The sequence below is a fragment of the Bubalus bubalis genome, chromosome 20 (assembly GCF_019923935.1).
Source record: "Bubalus bubalis isolate 160015118507 breed Murrah chromosome 20, NDDB_SH_1, whole genome shotgun sequence".
Classification (NCBI taxonomy): Eukaryota; Metazoa; Chordata; class Mammalia; order Artiodactyla; family Bovidae; genus Bubalus; species Bubalus bubalis.
Window position 1 is genome coordinate 36,975,149 of NC_059176.1, and position 18,198 is coordinate 36,993,346.

Here is an 18,198-nt window from a genome sequence, read left to right on the forward strand (position 1 = left end):
GACCTCTAACCCTCTGACTGACCAAAACACTTATTTACAGTAAGGCTGGCAATGCGTGACATGAGAGCAAAACATCCCAGGAAAGAAGTTTCTTCAAAAAGCTGTCGGCTCACTGCTAGGAGAGGAGCCTGCAAAGGGGAGTATCCCCCACGTGGGTGGGCTGCTTGCTCAAATAGCTATTTCACGAAGCATGAAGGCTGAAGAGAAAAGGCAGACAGACCCGAACACTAGCACTGAGAAGCCTCTCAGAACAGGAAACTAGGAGGGCAGATTAATCTTTTATGAATAATGAAGTGTCTGCATTTGTCAAAGTCCTTTTGTTTAAAAGCGGATTCCCAACACTGTAGTTCACAAATTACATCAAATGATCTATACTTGCTGCATATGAATCACCTCAACCACCAGATAGAAACCTTATCAGTTGTTACAGACATTTGGCAACTAACAGAGCGCACAAGGAAAGGTGAAAGGGCTCCACCTTTAGCTTACTAAAATAAGACCTATTTACATGCAGATAGCAGATCTCATCTCCAGTGCTGGCAATCCAGACAGCAGTGCAAGGGGGCTACTGATTATGTGGTTTCCTGATCTGGGGGCAGGTTACACAGGTGTGTTTGCTTTGTAAAAATTTACTGAGCTACGCAATTCTGTATGTGTTGTATACTTCAACCAAAAGTTCACTACAATGAGAAAAAATTACAAAGAGAACTCTTTGTCTCTTTGACATTTAGCTACCTCTTTGTAAGTTTGTACAGGGAAAAAAAGGCTCTGAGAGCAAAAATTGAGTCCATTTCCATTTATTTGAAGTGTGATGGATTCATTCAAGACAGGCTAAACAGGACAACTACTATTTAAGAGAAGCAACTGGCTTGAGTTTCCTGACAGAACATTACCTTGTTCAGATCCACAGCAGAGGCATGGGCTGTGCTATTGCTGTGAAAAATGCTTTCACGTCAGAATAAAGCTATGAGTTCTACTGGTGCAAACCACATGAGCCATGATCAGTGGAGGCTTGGCATTATTACTCAAGAACAAACTGTTAGCCTCAAAAATCAGGTTAAGTCAATGGTCAAGCCAAGATTAGGTCATCTTTCTTGTTTCCACCCAAGCAGAGGGAATCGCCACACTGAAGTCTAAAAGATGTCTCTCTCAAGCTAGGATTAATCCAGATAAAGGCTTTTAGAATTAATTTCCAAGGTCATTAGCTCTCCAATAGATAGATGGCCAGGGCTTCACATGGGCTTCTTACATGACTAACAGTTAAAAAAAAAAGATAATTCATTCCAAAAATGGGTTATTTCCTAAAGAACACACAAGGAGGTTTCACAGAAGAGCTTTGGCTAACAGCTTAAGTACCTAACTTACAACCTGAAAGGAGATCTAGAAGCAAGCAGCACAGAATCACGTAGAGCATGTGGAGGCTTCCTTAACCTTCCCTTATTTTCCTTTTTCTGAGTTTTCTATCTTCATTCCTGTTCTGCTGTCTCAAACCATCTCCTGAGTCCCCATCTCTTTTTTTGCAATTGTCTCAGGCATGAACAGTTGTTCCGTCGTGGAGTGGAACCAACTATGATGCTTCAGTCATTCTCTGTCCTTTCAGAGAGACCTTCCATTTGGGAAACTGACGATGGTAACTGACACCCACTTCCTTGGTGTCCACAGTACCAGCTACTGAGGGTCTATGATCTAAGCAAGGCACAGGGTGCTTTGCATATTTCCCCCAATTCTCCCAGCAGCCCCACAAGATAACAAGTAGCACCTCCAGTTTACAGAGAAACAGGTTCAGAGAGTTTAAGTAAGGTCACGCAACCAGTAAATTGCAGTGCTAGGATTTGAACCCAGCCAGCCTCTACGGACTGCCTGTGCTCTATGCATTAACATAAAAGAAAGTAGTCCTGAGTCTAACTAGGTCCTGCATCCCCGAGCTCTCACACCTTCTGCAGACCGACAACCCTAGCACTCACTAGGTTCTTTGAGACGCAGCTGGATGGCAGGGCTGTCACTCTTGTCTCGCTTGATGCCCAGCACTTCCCGTTCCCACTCTCTTTCTCGGTTTTCTTCTTCAATTTGCCGTTCAGCTTGGGAACAAATCCGCAGCAGCCTCAAGCAGAGTATCTGGTGCAGCCGCATAAAGATATACCAGTTATTATTAACATAGAAGAGGTTGTACACTTCATCCATCCCTCTTAACTTCTGAGCTGCTGTGTTACTAAATAGTAGCTTGGACTTAGGGGGACTGCCCCCAACACCATTGTGCTTCTTAGCCGCCCCTGTGGCTTCATCTACATCCATCTCTTCTTCTTCCTCTTCCTCCACATCTGAGAGATCACCTCTCTGAGCAAAGAGCAGATCTGGAATAAAATGATGCATGATTTGCTTGATTTTGTATTTGTCTTCCTTCTGAATGCCTGTCTGCCTCTTCACATGGTGGATAATCAGAGCAGCAGCATCTTCCAGAATCTGTTTGTCTTCATAGGCAAGTGAGAGGTGTGGGCCAACAGGTACACCAGCATTTTCTTCCGTAGCCTGCTCTTGCCTCTACCAGGAGAGAGAGAGAGAGACAAAGTATTATGTGACAGCTACAAAAGCAACAAACAGACCTACGAGATTACACCAGCAGTATGTTCTACTAACCATAATGGCCACTATTTTCCAATCGAAAACTTCCAGAAACAAAAAGATAATGTGCAAGATGTGGTTTGATACCAAAATGACTGGAGGTACCATGACATGGTACCTCCCAGACAATAGGACAGAAAGGAGACCATCTTCTAAAATTTTACATTAGTACTTATGGAGGATACAATATGAGGTCTCAAATTTCCTTTAAAATACTTCTGGGAGTGAGGAAGGTGGCAGATATAACAAAACTGGCAAGACAGAGAGGAAATTAAATTTATGTCAGTTCATTTTACTGTTCTCTCCCTTTTCATGTATGCTTGATATTTTCATAATAAAGTTTAAAACTCATGATCACACCCTTCTAGAAATTCTCAATCATACTCTATTTGTTTCTATCCATCCCCTAAGACTATGAGCTCAAAGAAAGAAGGATTAACTTCTTATTCATCTCTGTATCCTAGCTCCCAGTACTCTACATAATCCTGAAGGATGCCGAATAAACAAGGATTAGCACGAGTCTGGGGGCAATTCTCTGGTGGTCCAGTGGTTAAGACTCCATGTTCTCAGTGCCAAAGGCCTGGGTTCAGTTCCTGGTGGGGGAACTGAAATCCCACAAGCCACACAGCATAGTCAAAAACAGAGAGAGAAAGAGTGTAGGGATTGAAGATAGTATTTTAAGTTGTGGAAGGTTGAGATAGGCTACAAGAAGGAATATAAGGTACTGTTGGAAGAAAATATGGAGAGAAGTGGAAGGGTGGCAGTGGGCATGAACTATAACCAGGATGGAAAACTGGAAAACCAGTAAAACAGTTTAGTGAGCCTTAGATTTAAAATGGTAGAAGAACTGGGAATAGAAGTTTATCCTATGAAGCAACAATCAACAAACCTTGGAGGGTCTCATGCTCATGTAACAAAGGTAATTTGCAGGAGTCAAAGCTATGCTGAGCATACAGACTGGAGACTTCTCACAAATGTTGGGACCCCTGACTCACCTCATCATAGATACTCTCAATCTCATTGAGTAAGCTCTTGGACCTCAGGACCTTGGTGTCATTTTGTTTAAAGTTGATGCCTTGGTGGTCCAGAGATTTCAAGTAGTATTTCTCATTTTGCTCTCTCCACACCTTGTTAAAGCCTCTCTGAGCTTCTCGCCATTCTTCCTCTTTCATCTTCAACCTAGTGGGGTGGAGGGTGGAAAAGAAAGACACAAGAGTCCAGAGGAGGGAATTTTAAGGCAAGGAGTCATATTACAATTGCAGACTGGAATCCTGACTCTGCCACATTAGCCATGTAAGACTGCCTCCTTATCCATAAAAAGGGGATAACAGCACCTCATCCCACAAGGGCTTAGAAGTAAGAAATATGTCAGGTTTACTTTATTTCAAAGGTCAACAGGTACAGCAGATTTGTCAGATCTGTTGGCAACTCTGGGGTAAATTTATTCAAACTAGTCTTGAACTCTGATACACAAGAAAACTACTCATTCAGGACTTAGTATGGGGAATTTATCCCAAAGTCAGAAATCTTGCCGAGAACAGTTATTTCTCAAACAACATTCCACAGAATACCCTAGAAGAGTAGATTCTCTTCCTTGGCCAGCTAAAACAAAGAGAAACAAGTTTCTTTGCTACAGGACTTCTGAGAATGGTTACTATGCTAACGTAAATGTTCAAGAGCAGAGAACTTGCACAACAATGAATGCTCCTCTAGACAGAGCTTGGAAGTTCCAATGAAAACAACTGACTCTGATCCTCTAGAAGAGAGGAGAATAAAATCAAAACCAGCATTAGAACTGAAGGATATCCTCCACCTCGAAGACAAAAGTTAAACACTACTGGCAAGAAGGCAAACACCTTCTGCCAGCTCTTGAGAGGAAGACTGAAGAGGAACAAGAAAATCTGGGCACGTGTGAACTGTGCAGCAGCTAAGTTTTCACCAGGTGATACAGAGGGAGGACCAGATTTATAGGAGCGCCACAGTCTTCGAGGAGCCTGGGGCTCAGCCCTGGCCTCCTCGTTGATACTACAGCCTTATTTAGGTGGGTTCAATGGCCCCTCTATACTTGGTTTGAAGGTTGGTTAGGAGAAAGAAGACATTCTTGGAAGTTTATGGGATGCTAAGGCTTTTTAAGTAACATATCAATTTTATAAAGACAAAGTGATTTTTCTTACTAAAAAACAAAAGATGTGAACATTGGTTAGTACTGAGTGGCAGGAAGGTGGGTGGCTGTTTTCTTCTCTGTTCTCTATTTTAAAATATCCCCTTAAACACACAGAGCATTCCAGTATGGACTGGAAAGGTTTATTCTCTGCTGTTGGTGACACAGAACCCCATCAAGAAGCTCCACTATCCCACACTATCCACCTGACTTCCTACAGCCAAGGTTGGGGAGAAATGGAGGTCTCATGGAATAACTGGGCTAAAAAGGAGAATCTTAATTTAATGGGACACTAAATCTGTTGAGAAGCACACTAAAGCATGAAGGGCATATGCACTCAGGTACCTTTTAAGGACAATTGGGACGGCAATGGAAGGGTTCTTCCTCAGACCATCAATGATGTCAGCTGCTTTGTCAGCATATATCCTTTGGAGTGCTTTTCGGTGGATGACTTCCGATGTGCCCCCGAGGGTGTTGTCCAAGCGAAATTTAGCTTGTTCTTCAGCAGACAAGCGGGAAAGTTTCTTCTGTATTGCTTCCAGAACCCGGATAGTTGCCAGATTGGTCTCTAAAACTACATCAAGCTATAAAAAAAAAAGACAAAAGTGTGTTCAGGACCCAAATCAGAACAGAATAGCTGTCGGGAGTAGAAGGTAGAAGTCAAACTCCCTGATTTGAATCTGGGCTCTGCCATGCTGCTGCCGCTGCTAAGTCGCTTCAGTCGTGTCCGACTCTGTGCGACCCCATAGACAGCAGCCCACCAGGCTCCCCGTCCCTGGGATTCTCCAGGCAAGAACACTGGAGTGGGTTGCCATTTCCTTCTCCAATGCATGAAAGTGAAAAGTGAAAGTGAAGTCGCTCAGTCATGTCTGACTCTTTGCAACCCCATGGACTGCAGCCTACCAGGCTCCTCCGTCCATGGGATTCTCCAGGCAAGAGTACTGGAGTTGGGTGCCATCGCCTTCTCATACCATGGCCATATAAAACTGTTAGCTTATCAGTAAGACAGGAATACCACCACCTACTCTCACAAGGTTGTGTTCTGGATTTAACAATACAACCCACATAAAGGACTTAGCACAATACCAGGCACACAGCAAACATCCAAACCCTGAATATTCACTGAAAGGACTGATGATGAAGCTGAAGCTCTAAAACATTGGCCACTTGATGTGAAGAGCTGACACACTGGAAAAGACTCTGATGCTGGGAAACATTGAGAGCAGGAGGAGAAAGGGAGTGACAGAGAATGAGATTGTTGGATAGCATCACCAACTCAATGGACATGAATTTGAGCAAATTCAGGGAGATAAGTGAAGGACAGGGAAGCCTGATGTGCCCCAGCCCACGGGGTCACAAAGAGTCATCTTAGCAACGGAACAACAACAACAAAGCAGTGGTTAATACTTGTGGTGCCACCAATGTGGTTTATTGAGGACGACTGGCCCTCACGCCAGAGGGACCTAGGAGGAGGCAACCTTACTGACACTTTTCTCTGAACTTTTGTCAATTACTCAGATCTGTTACAGACAATAACCACCACTACTACCAAATCCCAAAAAGACCATTCAAGATAGTAAATCAATCTCATGAGTAAAGTTTTTCAGAGTAACTTGAAATGTTTAAATGTTTAATGTCTTGTTCCACATCTACTAATAATAAGAGTATTACTTAAGGGCTTCAATGTTGTATTTGTGGGTAACCATTTAAATTTTCACTGAATATTTCTGACACTTTATTTTCTGGCAAGGGCCAAGCCTAACCTGGTTAAAGATGACTAGCAACCTTGAGTTAACTTTTTTCCAAAGCTTAACACAAAATTTTCTAGATGAGAAACAGAAAATAAAGGAAATGAGCAGTCTCAAGGCTCTATAACTCTGTATAAGTGTTTCCTAATTTTCTAGTTTGAGGGCTATGGTAGTCATTTTGTCAAAACTTTTAATGCCCCCTTTTCCCCAGTTATGGATAAATGATGGCTTGGACTTCCTGGCTGCCTTGAGATTAGCTGCTGCTGCTGCTAAGTCGCTTCAGTCGTGTCCGACTCTGTGCGACCCCAAGGCAGCCCACCAGGCTCCCCCGTCCCTGGGATTCTCCAGGCAAGAACACTGGAGTGGGTTGCCATTTCCTTCTCCAGTGCATGGAAGTGAAAAGTGAAAGTGAAGTCGCTCAGGCGTGTCCAACTCTTAGCGACCCCAGAGACTGCAGCCTACCAGGCTCCTCCGTCCACGGGATTCTCCAGGCAAGAGTACTGGAGTGGGTTGTAGGGCTGTGTAACTAGTTCTGACCTATGAGCTGTTAACAGGTCATAGTAACATTCATTACTTCTAGGCTAGAGCATTTAAGGGTGCAAGATCCATCTGAGCTTTTCCCCTATAGTCACTGGTACTGTTCCTGATGGTGGCACTCTGCCAGCCCAGGTCCCCAAGCAATTCTGATGAGTGGAATCTTCGGCTGAACACCAATGCACATGCAGTATGACGAGGAAATAAATCTGTCTTTTTCAAGTCATTGGGATTTAGGGGTTGACTATATTACAGGAATATTAACCAATCCTGATGTATAAAGGATTCAAATTAGTCTACCGCATCCAATCCTCAGCATGCACATATGCATACATGCACACATTTCCTTCATCCTCACTACTGCAGTAACAAGCAGGAAATGAGGCTGATGCCTCTCCTGTGCAGGCATACTAGTTGAGAATAAGAATATCCTGTCAAAAACAGGCGTCAATCTCTGCTAACACATCACTGAAACTGACTAAACACAGGTAAAAAATAAAAAAAGAAATGCTTTCTTCAGCTTGATAAAACTTTCCACAGAAGTTAGTATCTGTCATGACTGAGTTTTCTGCAAATGGTCGAAGCTCCTCATAAACACTGGGGCCCAGTGGACCAACCAACATGTGGCTCTTCATTCAAAGCATGCCAGAAACAGAGGAAGCAAGTGTGAAGGGGGGATAATTGGAATAGAGCTAAATCAGTATGGATTAAAAAGGAGAAGAACATCTCCCATCCATAGGAAGAGCAGGGACAGTTTTATATAATAAATACATTAAAAAGGAGGCATGTAATTTTCTTTCTCTAGACACATTTAACATTCCCTTTTTGTTGATATCAGTGAACCAGACATTTAAACACACTGGGAACTGAGTCTGTTTCCAGTACTCCCACTCCTGGTATCAGGGCTCTCGACCAGCTCATTTCTTCACTCCAGCTCTTCCCTTCCCAACTACTTTAAAATGAAGTCGCTAACTCAACTTTCTTTCAAAAGGAGACAAATCAACATCAGAAATATGACAGAAGAGTTCCAGTTCTCACAGGAGAGCTAGTTTGCTAACCATGTTAGTAAGATAGCTGCTAAAAAAAAATATACACTTTAAGATAAGTAATTTAAAACAGCTGCAAGAAAGCCCACTAGGTCTTAAAATACTGATTTTAAATACTACGTAGAACACAATAACCTTTAAAATGTCATTAAAAATTCAAAGGAGTATTATTCAGCCATCAATGGATAATTTCAGTTAAAAGGGCTAAAGTGGCCTAGATAAGTCACATTTGTTATGAAAATATTACTAATATATCTGACAAAGTCACAAAACATGGTAAATACAACAAGCATTTACCACCAAGAATATGAGCCTCTTGCTCTTTGGTCTTAAAAGCCAGTCCTCTCAGGTAGGTATTTAAGATATCCTCTCTTTCAGGATCTCTCATTTCCCCAAACTTCAAATGATAAAGGAGCTTGTACCTCAAAACGTTCATCTTCACAACGATAGATATGTTCTTCATACTGAGTTTTCTTGGAACTAACAAAGGTGGAGTCCTCAGACCAGGAGGGGAAGGAAACCCAGGTATCATTTAAAACCTTTGGGTAAAAGAAGAGACATTGAAACAAAAGTGTAACAAAATTTTCTGGTGATTAAGGTTTCTCAATTAAAAAAGACAAAACTTTAGGGGAGGGAAGAAACAGTTAACATTACATGTTTCACCCACGGCAGGTGAAACTGTAGCAAGTTTCACCTGTAGCAAGTTTAAAAAGACAGTTAGAAAAAGGTTCTCAATATAAGTACAAAACATTTTCTTTTGAAAATAGAAAAGGATTTTGATTTCTTCATTCGTATAAATTCTCCATTCCAGGTACCACTTCCTTCTGGAGGAAGCCGAGGACTCAGGGCTGATACCTTCCCTGGAAGGCCTTACCTCTTTACAGAGAGGAGTCCGACCCGTACACTTGGGCTGCTGGTAACTCTTTGGTAGGGCTCGATAGCTGGAGCCCAACCGTTTACAAGAGGCATAATCTATCTCCATGGCAATGCCCTCTGTGGCCCGTTCTTTTGGAAAGGTTTCCAGATGTACAGACTCCTTATAGCCCAGAAAGTTTTTAAACCAATTAAACAATTCTGGGAATTTCCTAAAAAATCAAACCAAAAAACTGGTGAGCAGTTAGAAGCATTATGCAGTAATGCTGAGGTGTGACTACCACTATTTGATGTAGAGTCAGAACTCTGCTATCATTGGACAAATTCCAGTGACAATTATTACTTCTTGCCTAAGAAGTACTGCTTTTGAATACCTGGCTTCTCCTTTTCTTACAGAGTGCTCTAAAATCAGTTAAGGTGGTGATGCAAGAACTGTCCTGAAACAAGGCAATAACCAGCCATTCTTCTAGTCAAGAATATTGTTTCAAAGTTCAGATAATTCTTTGGTTGTCAAAGTCAAGATTCTAGAACCCTGGGAGAGACTGGTCTATATAAAACATCCAACATTGGTCAGGAGATCAGGAGACCACTAGTCTTGGCCAATGTGCCCTCTGCCAATCTTTTCATCTCCAAAGCTGAACTAGAAGACTTCACAGAGGACTCTCTTAGCAGTAACATTTTATGAGTCAACTGACCCACCACAATCCAATTAATTTTGTCTATCATATACTTCCACAAACTAAATTTTATTTTACTTTCATATCATGCACCAGGGCCAAGCTCCTGACTCCACTTACCCCAGGAATGGAGAGACTAACTGCACAAGCTCCGCCCGAGAGATCACCTCCTGGTTAAAGATAACAAGACAGCGCAGGAAATTTTCATAGGCCTCTGCACTCCGCAGAGCCTTTCGGACCTTATGGAGACAACCAAAAGAAAAATAAGTGAGAAATCAAGAGATCCTGGATCGCTTTTAAAAGACTGGGGAAACTTGAACTGTTATTTGATAATATTGAGAATCAATTTTGGTTTTTTTAGATGTGTTAATGCTTATGTTTGAAAAAAGGAGTCATTTAAAAAGGAAACTTAGGGACTTCCCTGATGGTCCAGTGGCTAAGACTCTGTGCTCCCAATGAAGGAAGACCAGGTTCGATTCCTGATCAGGGAACTAGATCCCACGTGCCACAACTAAGACCAGACGCAGCCAAATAAACAAATATTAAAAAAAGAAAGAAAACTTAGTACTTATGGGTGAAATAATATATTACATGAGACTTGTCTCCAAATAACCTGGGGTAGGCGAGAGTACACATGAAACAAGCCCAGCAGCTAGGAGCTGAGACCTGCTGAGGCAGGATGACAGGTGCACATGGGTCATTTCACCATTCTCTTTAATTTCACATGTTTAAAAATGCCTATAATAAAAATTCTGAAAAAAGAGATCCTGGAGTAAATAAGACATTTACTTCTCACAAGCCTGATTCTCTGAACCATAAGAGTGTTGCCCAAGGTTTTGTTGCTTTGCCTAGCGGATGTTTACAGAATCTTTTCAACACTCTTTTCAAACTCTGGTAATCCTGACTAATAACCTCTTAAAATAAGGTACTTTTGTTCTCTGACTTGATCTGTTTCCTTTCTCCATTTCTCCTTTCTTTAGAGTGCTGAGAATTTTAATAACCCAAAACACTAAGCATTTCCCTGAATTATCAAGCAAACTCCAGACTTTTTTAGTATGTCTAAGAAATAAGTACCTCGAAAACAACAACAACAAACACTATCACTATTTTAAAAATTAATTGTTCAGTCCCCCTCCCTCACCCTTTCCTTGCTATCTGTTGGCTGTGACATGGACTTTTACATTTGCCTCAAAAGCAAGCACCAAGTGCCCAGGCAGCCCTCAGAAATTGGTTCAGATCAGAGCCATGGACTCAGGAGGCACCAGTCATGGAGATGCTAAATGATTTGCCCTTTCGCAAAAATCCAGAGGTGCAGGACTTTCCTGGTGGCTCAGTGGTAAAGAATCTGCCTGCCAGTGCAGGAAACATGGTTCGATCCACAGTCTGGGAAGATCCCACATGCCTCAGAGAAACTAAGCCTGTGGGCCACAACTACTGAGTCCACACACTCTGGGGCTAGTGCTCCAAAACAAGAGAAGCCACGGCAATGAGAAGCCCGTGCATCGCAAGTACAGAGTAGCCCCTGCTCATAATTAAAGAAAAGCCCTCATGACAACAAAGACCCAGCACAACCAAAACTCTAAAAAAAAAAAAAAAAAAATCACCTGAGGAGCTTTGACAACATACAATTAAATCAGAATTCCCATGACCCAATATTTATACCACAAATAAGTTTCACAAGCAATCAGAAGGTTACAAGTCACTTTAAGTCCTCAACAACTGGCGCACTGACACGCCTCCCTGTGTACACCTGGGTACCCACAACAGGAGCGCAGTAGTTTGAGAGAGTAATATCATGCACTTCCTTTATAGCTTTTCTCCACAAGGCAAATGCTATATTTTGCTGCAAACTATTTCACAAAATTAAAGCAAACAGTGTTAACCATTTCTCTAGTTGTGCTAACAGTTCTCAAAGATGGCAAGGACCTACAATTTGAAATCTACATTAGAAAGTAGAAAGTCCTAACCAGCTTGATGCCTCTAAAACAAAATCTTCTTGGGGACAAGGTGATTTTCTTTGGGCATTAGTAGCTAATATTAGGGGTCTTCCAATTTGACGCATTGTTTTTCAAAGTGATGCAGGGCTTCCCAGGCGGTGTAGTGGTAAACAACCTGCCTGTCAATGCAGGAGGCATGAGAGACACGGGTTCAATCAAATCCACTTCATTTATTACTCACCTTATCAAAAAATAATGATTCCGTTCCTACACCATGCTTGCTGGCATCTGCCATAGAAGAATCTTTGAGGCTGAGCAGTTTAGGTTTCTTCTATAAAAAAGGAAAAATATAAACAAGTAAGATTCAAAGAGAGGGTTTCTCTAGGCTTTTTGTTCTTTTCTGTTTTTGCTTTCTGGGCTGTGCCCCATAGTGGGATCTTTGTTCCCCAACCAGAGACTGAACCTGGGCTTCCGGCAGTGAGAGGGCTGAATCCTAACCACTGAACTGCCAGGGAATCCCCTGAGTTTTATTATCATCTCTGTTCTAAGGTTCCATCACTGACCACCACTGATTAATAATTTGCAACAAATGAGAGAATTCAAGTCACTAACTTGCTTTACAAAAGATTTCTACTCATCTTCCCTATTTCTCAGATTGCCTGTCATTTCCCCTCAGAGGTTCACAGGTCATTCTACTTGCCAATAACTCTTTCCATAAATGGTCACAGCATTACTGCGATGTTAGAATTAATATCCTTATTTTTTTCCATGGGCTAAAAGTAACTTTATTAGGAACTGAACGCTATTGCTTTATCTTCCTAGCTGTGGAGGCAGAAGAGGCTATAAAAATATCTGGAATACACAATAATCAATCTTTAAACTTTACCTTTAAATAGTTCAACTGAAAAAATCATGGGAAAAAAAAAAGTTTATTTTCCTAACAGAAGGAATAACTACCTTGTCAGTAACATCCACTCAGACCAATTTAAGATTGCTCTTTTAAAGCAAATAAATGGGTCATACATAACTCCAGGCAGAAAATTTACTATAAAGAAATCACCTCTCAACTGCCTGTGAAGAAATGCACAGTCCGGGAGAAGCAGCACATTTACCTTTGCCATTGGACTGCATTCTCTTAAGCGCCACAGCCTCTGCCTATACTGCCTAAGGAAAAGACAGACAGGGAATCCTAATCTCCCAATATAGGATTTCCACCTGCGGGTAATCAAGTGTGGGAGGAGACCAAGATTGGCACCTATCTGCTGACCTGATTCTTGCTACTCGTATTACTAAAACTCCTTACTAAAGGAAGAAACATACATGATTACTATGTTCAGCTGGTTTCAAAGGGAGAAACCATTACAAACATGGAAAAATAGTTCAACAGTCCTTCAAAAGTGTCAACACCTTACAGGTCACTCTTAGTGGTTATTTGCTTATTTACCAGTCACTTCTTACCATAAGATATTCCACTAGCTTTTGTTATTCTTTAAATTCTAAAGACATATCTACCTCTTCAACATCATATACAGCTTCATAATTCACTGAAGCAACATTCAATACATACACAGAGCCCACTCCCTAGCACTGCTGCCCTACGTCAATGAGGGAGAGTGGACTCAGCTTTCTGCAGGCAGATCATCAGGGTTTAAGTCACTAACAGGAGTTTAAGACCGCCTTCTGCTGCACCCCCAAGGTCCTTCCCTGGAGATTAAGATGATACAGATAAGATCTGGCAACCCAACAAAGAACCTTGGGCAGGACAGGCCTCTAGACCAAGGAGATCCCACAAAGCATTTGCACTTTACTCACAAGAGGACCTCAGAGACCACTGACTTATTTTGGAAACAGTTATCAATTTAATCAGCTTCTTTCTTAGTACAAGGCAGGACAAATTAAGTCTCAGAAACCCTTGGCAGGAAACAAAGAAATAGATGAGAGCTAATAACAAAGAAGGGAGAAACTATAAAGAAAACCTGTTAAGAACTCAAAAGTAATCCGAGCAATTAGTACTCTAACATTCCTTCACAGGGCCAGATAAAAAGCTTCACACTGAGTTTATGTGACATACACCAACTAACTTCAAATATCCAGGATCCAGTGTCAGCCTTGTACACTGTCTGCTACTACCGTTCCTGAAAGTCACAACGAGCAGTTGTGCCCTCCTCACCTTCACTGGAGGGGTGGCCCCTGTTCCAGAGTGCCTGCGAATCTGGCAGCCATTCTGGCTGGGCCTCTGTGGCTTGTTGTTCAGCTGAGGTTTCTTCACCGTGCCTCCGTGGTCATTTCTCACGGAATCGACCTTCTCAGCAGTTGTTTTGCTTAAAAGCTAATTAAGAACACATGAAAGAGATGAGTGCTCTTATAAAAGCAAGTTATCATTTCGAAAAAGTCTCCTTCTGATTCCAGCTTCCTAACTTATCACAACCATTCTCAATTGTGTAGTTCTTCTAAATAACTTACCACAGAGCTGTTGGCATCTGGTAGGAACTGTCCAAATTCTGATAACAGATCTTCCTGATTTTTAAAAAGACGAGCCACCTGGGCATACACCTCCTGCTCAGTCAAGGCTGGAGTGTAGTTTCCTCCAGCTTCCTTGGCATTTCGCTGCTCTTTCTGATAGGAAATTGCAAATGGGAAGAGATCATATTAAAGGGGCACTGTTTTGAATGACTTGCTTTTGCACACTTTCTGAGATGTCTGGCTTTGTACATTATCTATTTGGACTGCAGTTAGGAGGAAAGTCTATGTTCTTAGCACCTGTTTTTGGCTTCAAGCTTTGAAGTTGAGAAAGGAGTGGAAGATGGTGGCTGACAATTCCTTTCGAAAACCAGGGCAGTATATGTGAATGCTCAGGGGACCACTACCGACTGATAAAACACAAAATATTAGAGAAATTTCTCCTTCTATATTGTACTTTAACTATATTACACAAATCATTCTTTAAACTTTCAGATAAACAGCACTGTTTCACAGAGCAGTGACTTTAAAAATCCTAACTGGCTGCTACAAGGCAATTAAAATCAGGTAAATCAAACTGGCTTTACAAACACACATCACAATTTCTAACTGGTTAACTACCAGTAAGAATTAGTGGACACAACTGTATCCACAATAACTAGTTCTTCTCAGACTAGTTGTTCCCAGAAGGCAACCTGGTTAAGACAGGCTGGAAGGGCAACTGTCTTACCTGATATGTGTGCAAAATCTCCAGGAACGCTTTGTAGATGTCTGGTTGGCCCTGGAACCTGTTCTTGATCTTATTAACATAGTTGATGGCATGGTTAAACTCCACAGGCTGATTGTTCTGCAAGGGCGGGGCTGTTCCCAACGAGATTGTCACTGGTGTATGAGGCTGGACAGGTGGAGAACGTGGGGACGCGTATGGTGGGAGTGGGGGAGTCTGCTGACTGGCTGGAGTATGTGCTTGTAGTTGGGAAGGCTAAAAAGAAAAAAGTCTTTATTCTCCTCAGGAATACAGATGGTTTAACACAGGAAAGAAAGTTCAAAGTAAAGAGAAACAAGGTGTCTGATTAACATATATACTTTATTCACTCTGGCTAGGCCATCTTAGCCCAGCTCAGATCACACTGAGCAGGGGTGGCAAGAGCAGAGGGTTCACACATTCTAATACAAAAATTCCAGCCTAAAGTTTTCTAAACACAATCTTAAAAGTGGGCGACATCTCCAATTACAGGGAAGAATTTTCATACGCAATTTTTAAGCTTACTTGCTCAACAGGTGCAAACAGAATAGGAAAAAACCTTATTCTACATAGATCTTTAATGTCAAAAAAGACAATTCAATTGCTGCAGTTAACCCCACATAAAGTCTTCTAAACCAACTCTGCCCAACAGACTCTCTGAGGTGATGGAAATGTTATTTGCATTATTTTGCACAATAGCCACTAGCCACACGAAACCAGTGAGCACTTGAAATGTAGCTGGTGCAACTGAAAAACTAAATTTATTTTAATTAATTTAAATTTAAATATAGCCATATGTGACTAAAGGCTACTGTATCAGTAGAGTTCTATACTAAGAACACCTCATTATCATCAAGATCTTCTGCTTAGCTTGGCATGGTCTAATCTGGTAAACAGAGTAACTTTTGTAAAATGATGACCATGCAGAAAACAGTGTAAGCTGACCATTTCTGCCTGTGTTATCAAAGTACTATTACACAAAGCTGTCACTTCTTGGGATGCTCACGGGTTCAAATAGCAGAAGTTGGGGGCAAGAGAGTCCATGTACGTTGCTGATGTGTAGACTTAGATAGATATATAACTATGTGGTGTGTAAATGTGAGCCACTTTATAGGAATGTGACTTGCATCTTCTCTGATGAAATTTAAACTTGTGTTATCTACCTAAGCCTTATATACGAAGGGAAAATGTCAAAGGAGGGTTCTTTCTAGGGATGCATTTCACATGGTGCAGAGTTTTCCAAGTGCTCACCTTGCTGACTTTGGCAGGTGGGGGCTGAGGAGCTGGCTGGGCAGGTGCTGGGGCTGACTGGGCTGAAGGCTGGGAAGGATGCTGGGGTGGTGGCTGAGGCTGGGGCTGAATGCCATGGGTTGGGATCTGATGAACCTGGCCAGGAGTTGTCACATTCACCATGTCATTGGTTTGCACCTCAATCTTGTAGCCAGGGGGCAAGAAGGTATTGAAGCCCATGATCAGGTCAGGGTGGCCTTTGAACAGCTGGGACACGCGACTAATCACTCCTGGAGTGTCGATGCTAATTAAAAAAAAAACACACAAATATTAAAAGTGGCAAGCCTGACAAAGCACCCTGGCAAGACAAAATTCACATTCCACTAGGTTCTCTACACAGGAAAATAAAAATCAACCTGAATATTACAAAATTAACCACACCCAAAGACCTCTGAAATTCAAAGCCATTTATCTTCATAACCAAAGAGGCTTGGTCAAAATTTTAAACAGAATAGACATTCAAGCATGCTAACAGTCCTATCAAGCAGATACCCAGGCAGTAAGTCTTCAACTCCAATTGCCATGCAAGACCCAACCCCTGATACACCAGTATAAATCATCATGTATCTATATACATTGTTCAGATGAGTTACTCTTTTATAATAGTGAACCATGCCAGAATATTAGGGTATCTTAAGCTAATCCAAAAAGCAAGTAGCCTAATCATTACCAGTTTACTTCCCTGACTGAGATTAAGTACTAAGAAAAATTTATCAATATGCAAAAAATAAAGGTGTTGGGCCTTTAATTTTTATACAATATATAAAACAAAAACATGACCCATGGAAATAAAAGCACAACTCCCTCCAAAGAGCCCTTTATCATTCAGCGGATGAGAATAAGCTATATCCTCCTTCCAGAACCAACATAACACGCAAAATTCTCGAGTACAACCACATGTATCTTTTACCTCTGAGATTTAAACTCCTTCATGATGTCAAGGAAGTCATTGTAGACCTGAGGCTGACTACCAAACTGCAGCTTCACTTGGTCAAGGTAGGACAGGGCATCCTCCACCTGAGGCGGACAAATCTCAAGGTTATTAAGAGAAAAGCCAGCCAAGAATTACTTCTAAAAGACTGATTTATACCTAAATAAAATCAGCATATTAAATGAAATAGAAACATATAGTAAACATACATTAAAAACACTAAAAATTAATACAGGTACCAGTAATATAACTCAAGCTTAAAATAAAAATTAACTCATAAAATCTGTAACCTTGCTGTGAATAGTTTTGCATAGAATTATTAGTGAAGGATAATCACATCCATATGTCATTCACTTATTCATTCATTTATTCATTTCACAAATATTTACTAAGAAGCAACAACATGCTAGGCCAGGCCCAAAGTGAGGTCCCAAGGAATTAATGACAAACAAGCCACGGTATGCCCTGCTGTACAGAAGTTCATTCCACATCCAGTTGGGAGTCATAACACAGAGGGAAAGTGGGCAATCACCAAATGCCCAGAGAGCACATGGGAAGAGCACCCCTCCACACACAAGAAAATAAACCAATCAACCAACCTATGGGGACATACCGGAGGGCTTCCTTAAGAAATGGTGTCTAAACTGAGTCTTATGGATGAGTACAAGTTAGCAAAAATGAAGACCCATGAAGAAAGTCAGAGGAAGCAGCATGGGCAAAACTGCAGACGGGACACCATCTGGTATACGTGGAAATGTGAAAATAGTTTAGTTTGGCTAGAGGATCTGTGGTGAAAAGAAGAAATGGTGGTAGGAAGAATGATAAGAGATAACACAGGAGACAATGCAAGATCTAGATCCTGAAAGGATCTTGTTAGAAAGCAATTCAGATTTTTATCATCTGCACTTTAGTGTATCAATTTGGCTAGTGTTGAGAATGAGTTGGTACAGGAAAAAGAGACGATGAAGAGGAGGTAGGAAAACCAGTCATGCTATAAGATTAACTCATGTGTGAACAGGAGTGGCATAAATTATAGTACTGACCAAACAAAAAGAGAGAACTGGACAGATTCAAAAGCTTTTTAGGAGACAGAAGTGACAGGGTTTTGGGGCTGACTGACTGTACATGGAAGATAAGGCAGAGAGGGCATTCACTAAATTATACACCATGTGGGCAT

General features: G+C 41.5%; 1 protein-coding gene across 2 annotated transcripts in view; it reads right to left on the reverse strand.

The window, feature by feature from the left end:
- The window catches only part of SIN3A (SIN3 transcription regulator family member A), a 67,857-nt gene that overhangs the window by 19,688 nt on the left and 29,971 nt on the right, over positions 1-18,198 (reverse strand). For both annotated transcript variants that reach the window (XM_025270938.3, XM_006080677.4), the window contains exons 4-15: positions 17,001-17,107; positions 16,052-16,334; positions 14,786-15,037; positions 14,059-14,211; positions 13,766-13,924; positions 11,837-11,926; positions 9,779-9,897; positions 8,983-9,193; positions 8,531-8,647; positions 5,126-5,364; positions 3,615-3,798; positions 1,965-2,538 (exon numbers count right to left, since the gene is read on the reverse strand). In XM_025270938.3, the coding sequence (XP_025126723.1) occupies positions 1,965-2,538; positions 3,615-3,798; positions 5,126-5,364; positions 8,531-8,647; positions 8,983-9,193; positions 9,779-9,897; positions 11,837-11,926; positions 13,766-13,924; positions 14,059-14,211; positions 14,786-15,037; positions 16,052-16,334; positions 17,001-17,107 (2,488 nt within the window). The remainder of the gene's footprint in view (positions 1-1,964; positions 2,539-3,614; positions 3,799-5,125; positions 5,365-8,530; positions 8,648-8,982; positions 9,194-9,778; positions 9,898-11,836; positions 11,927-13,765; positions 13,925-14,058; positions 14,212-14,785; positions 15,038-16,051; positions 16,335-17,000; positions 17,108-18,198) is intronic.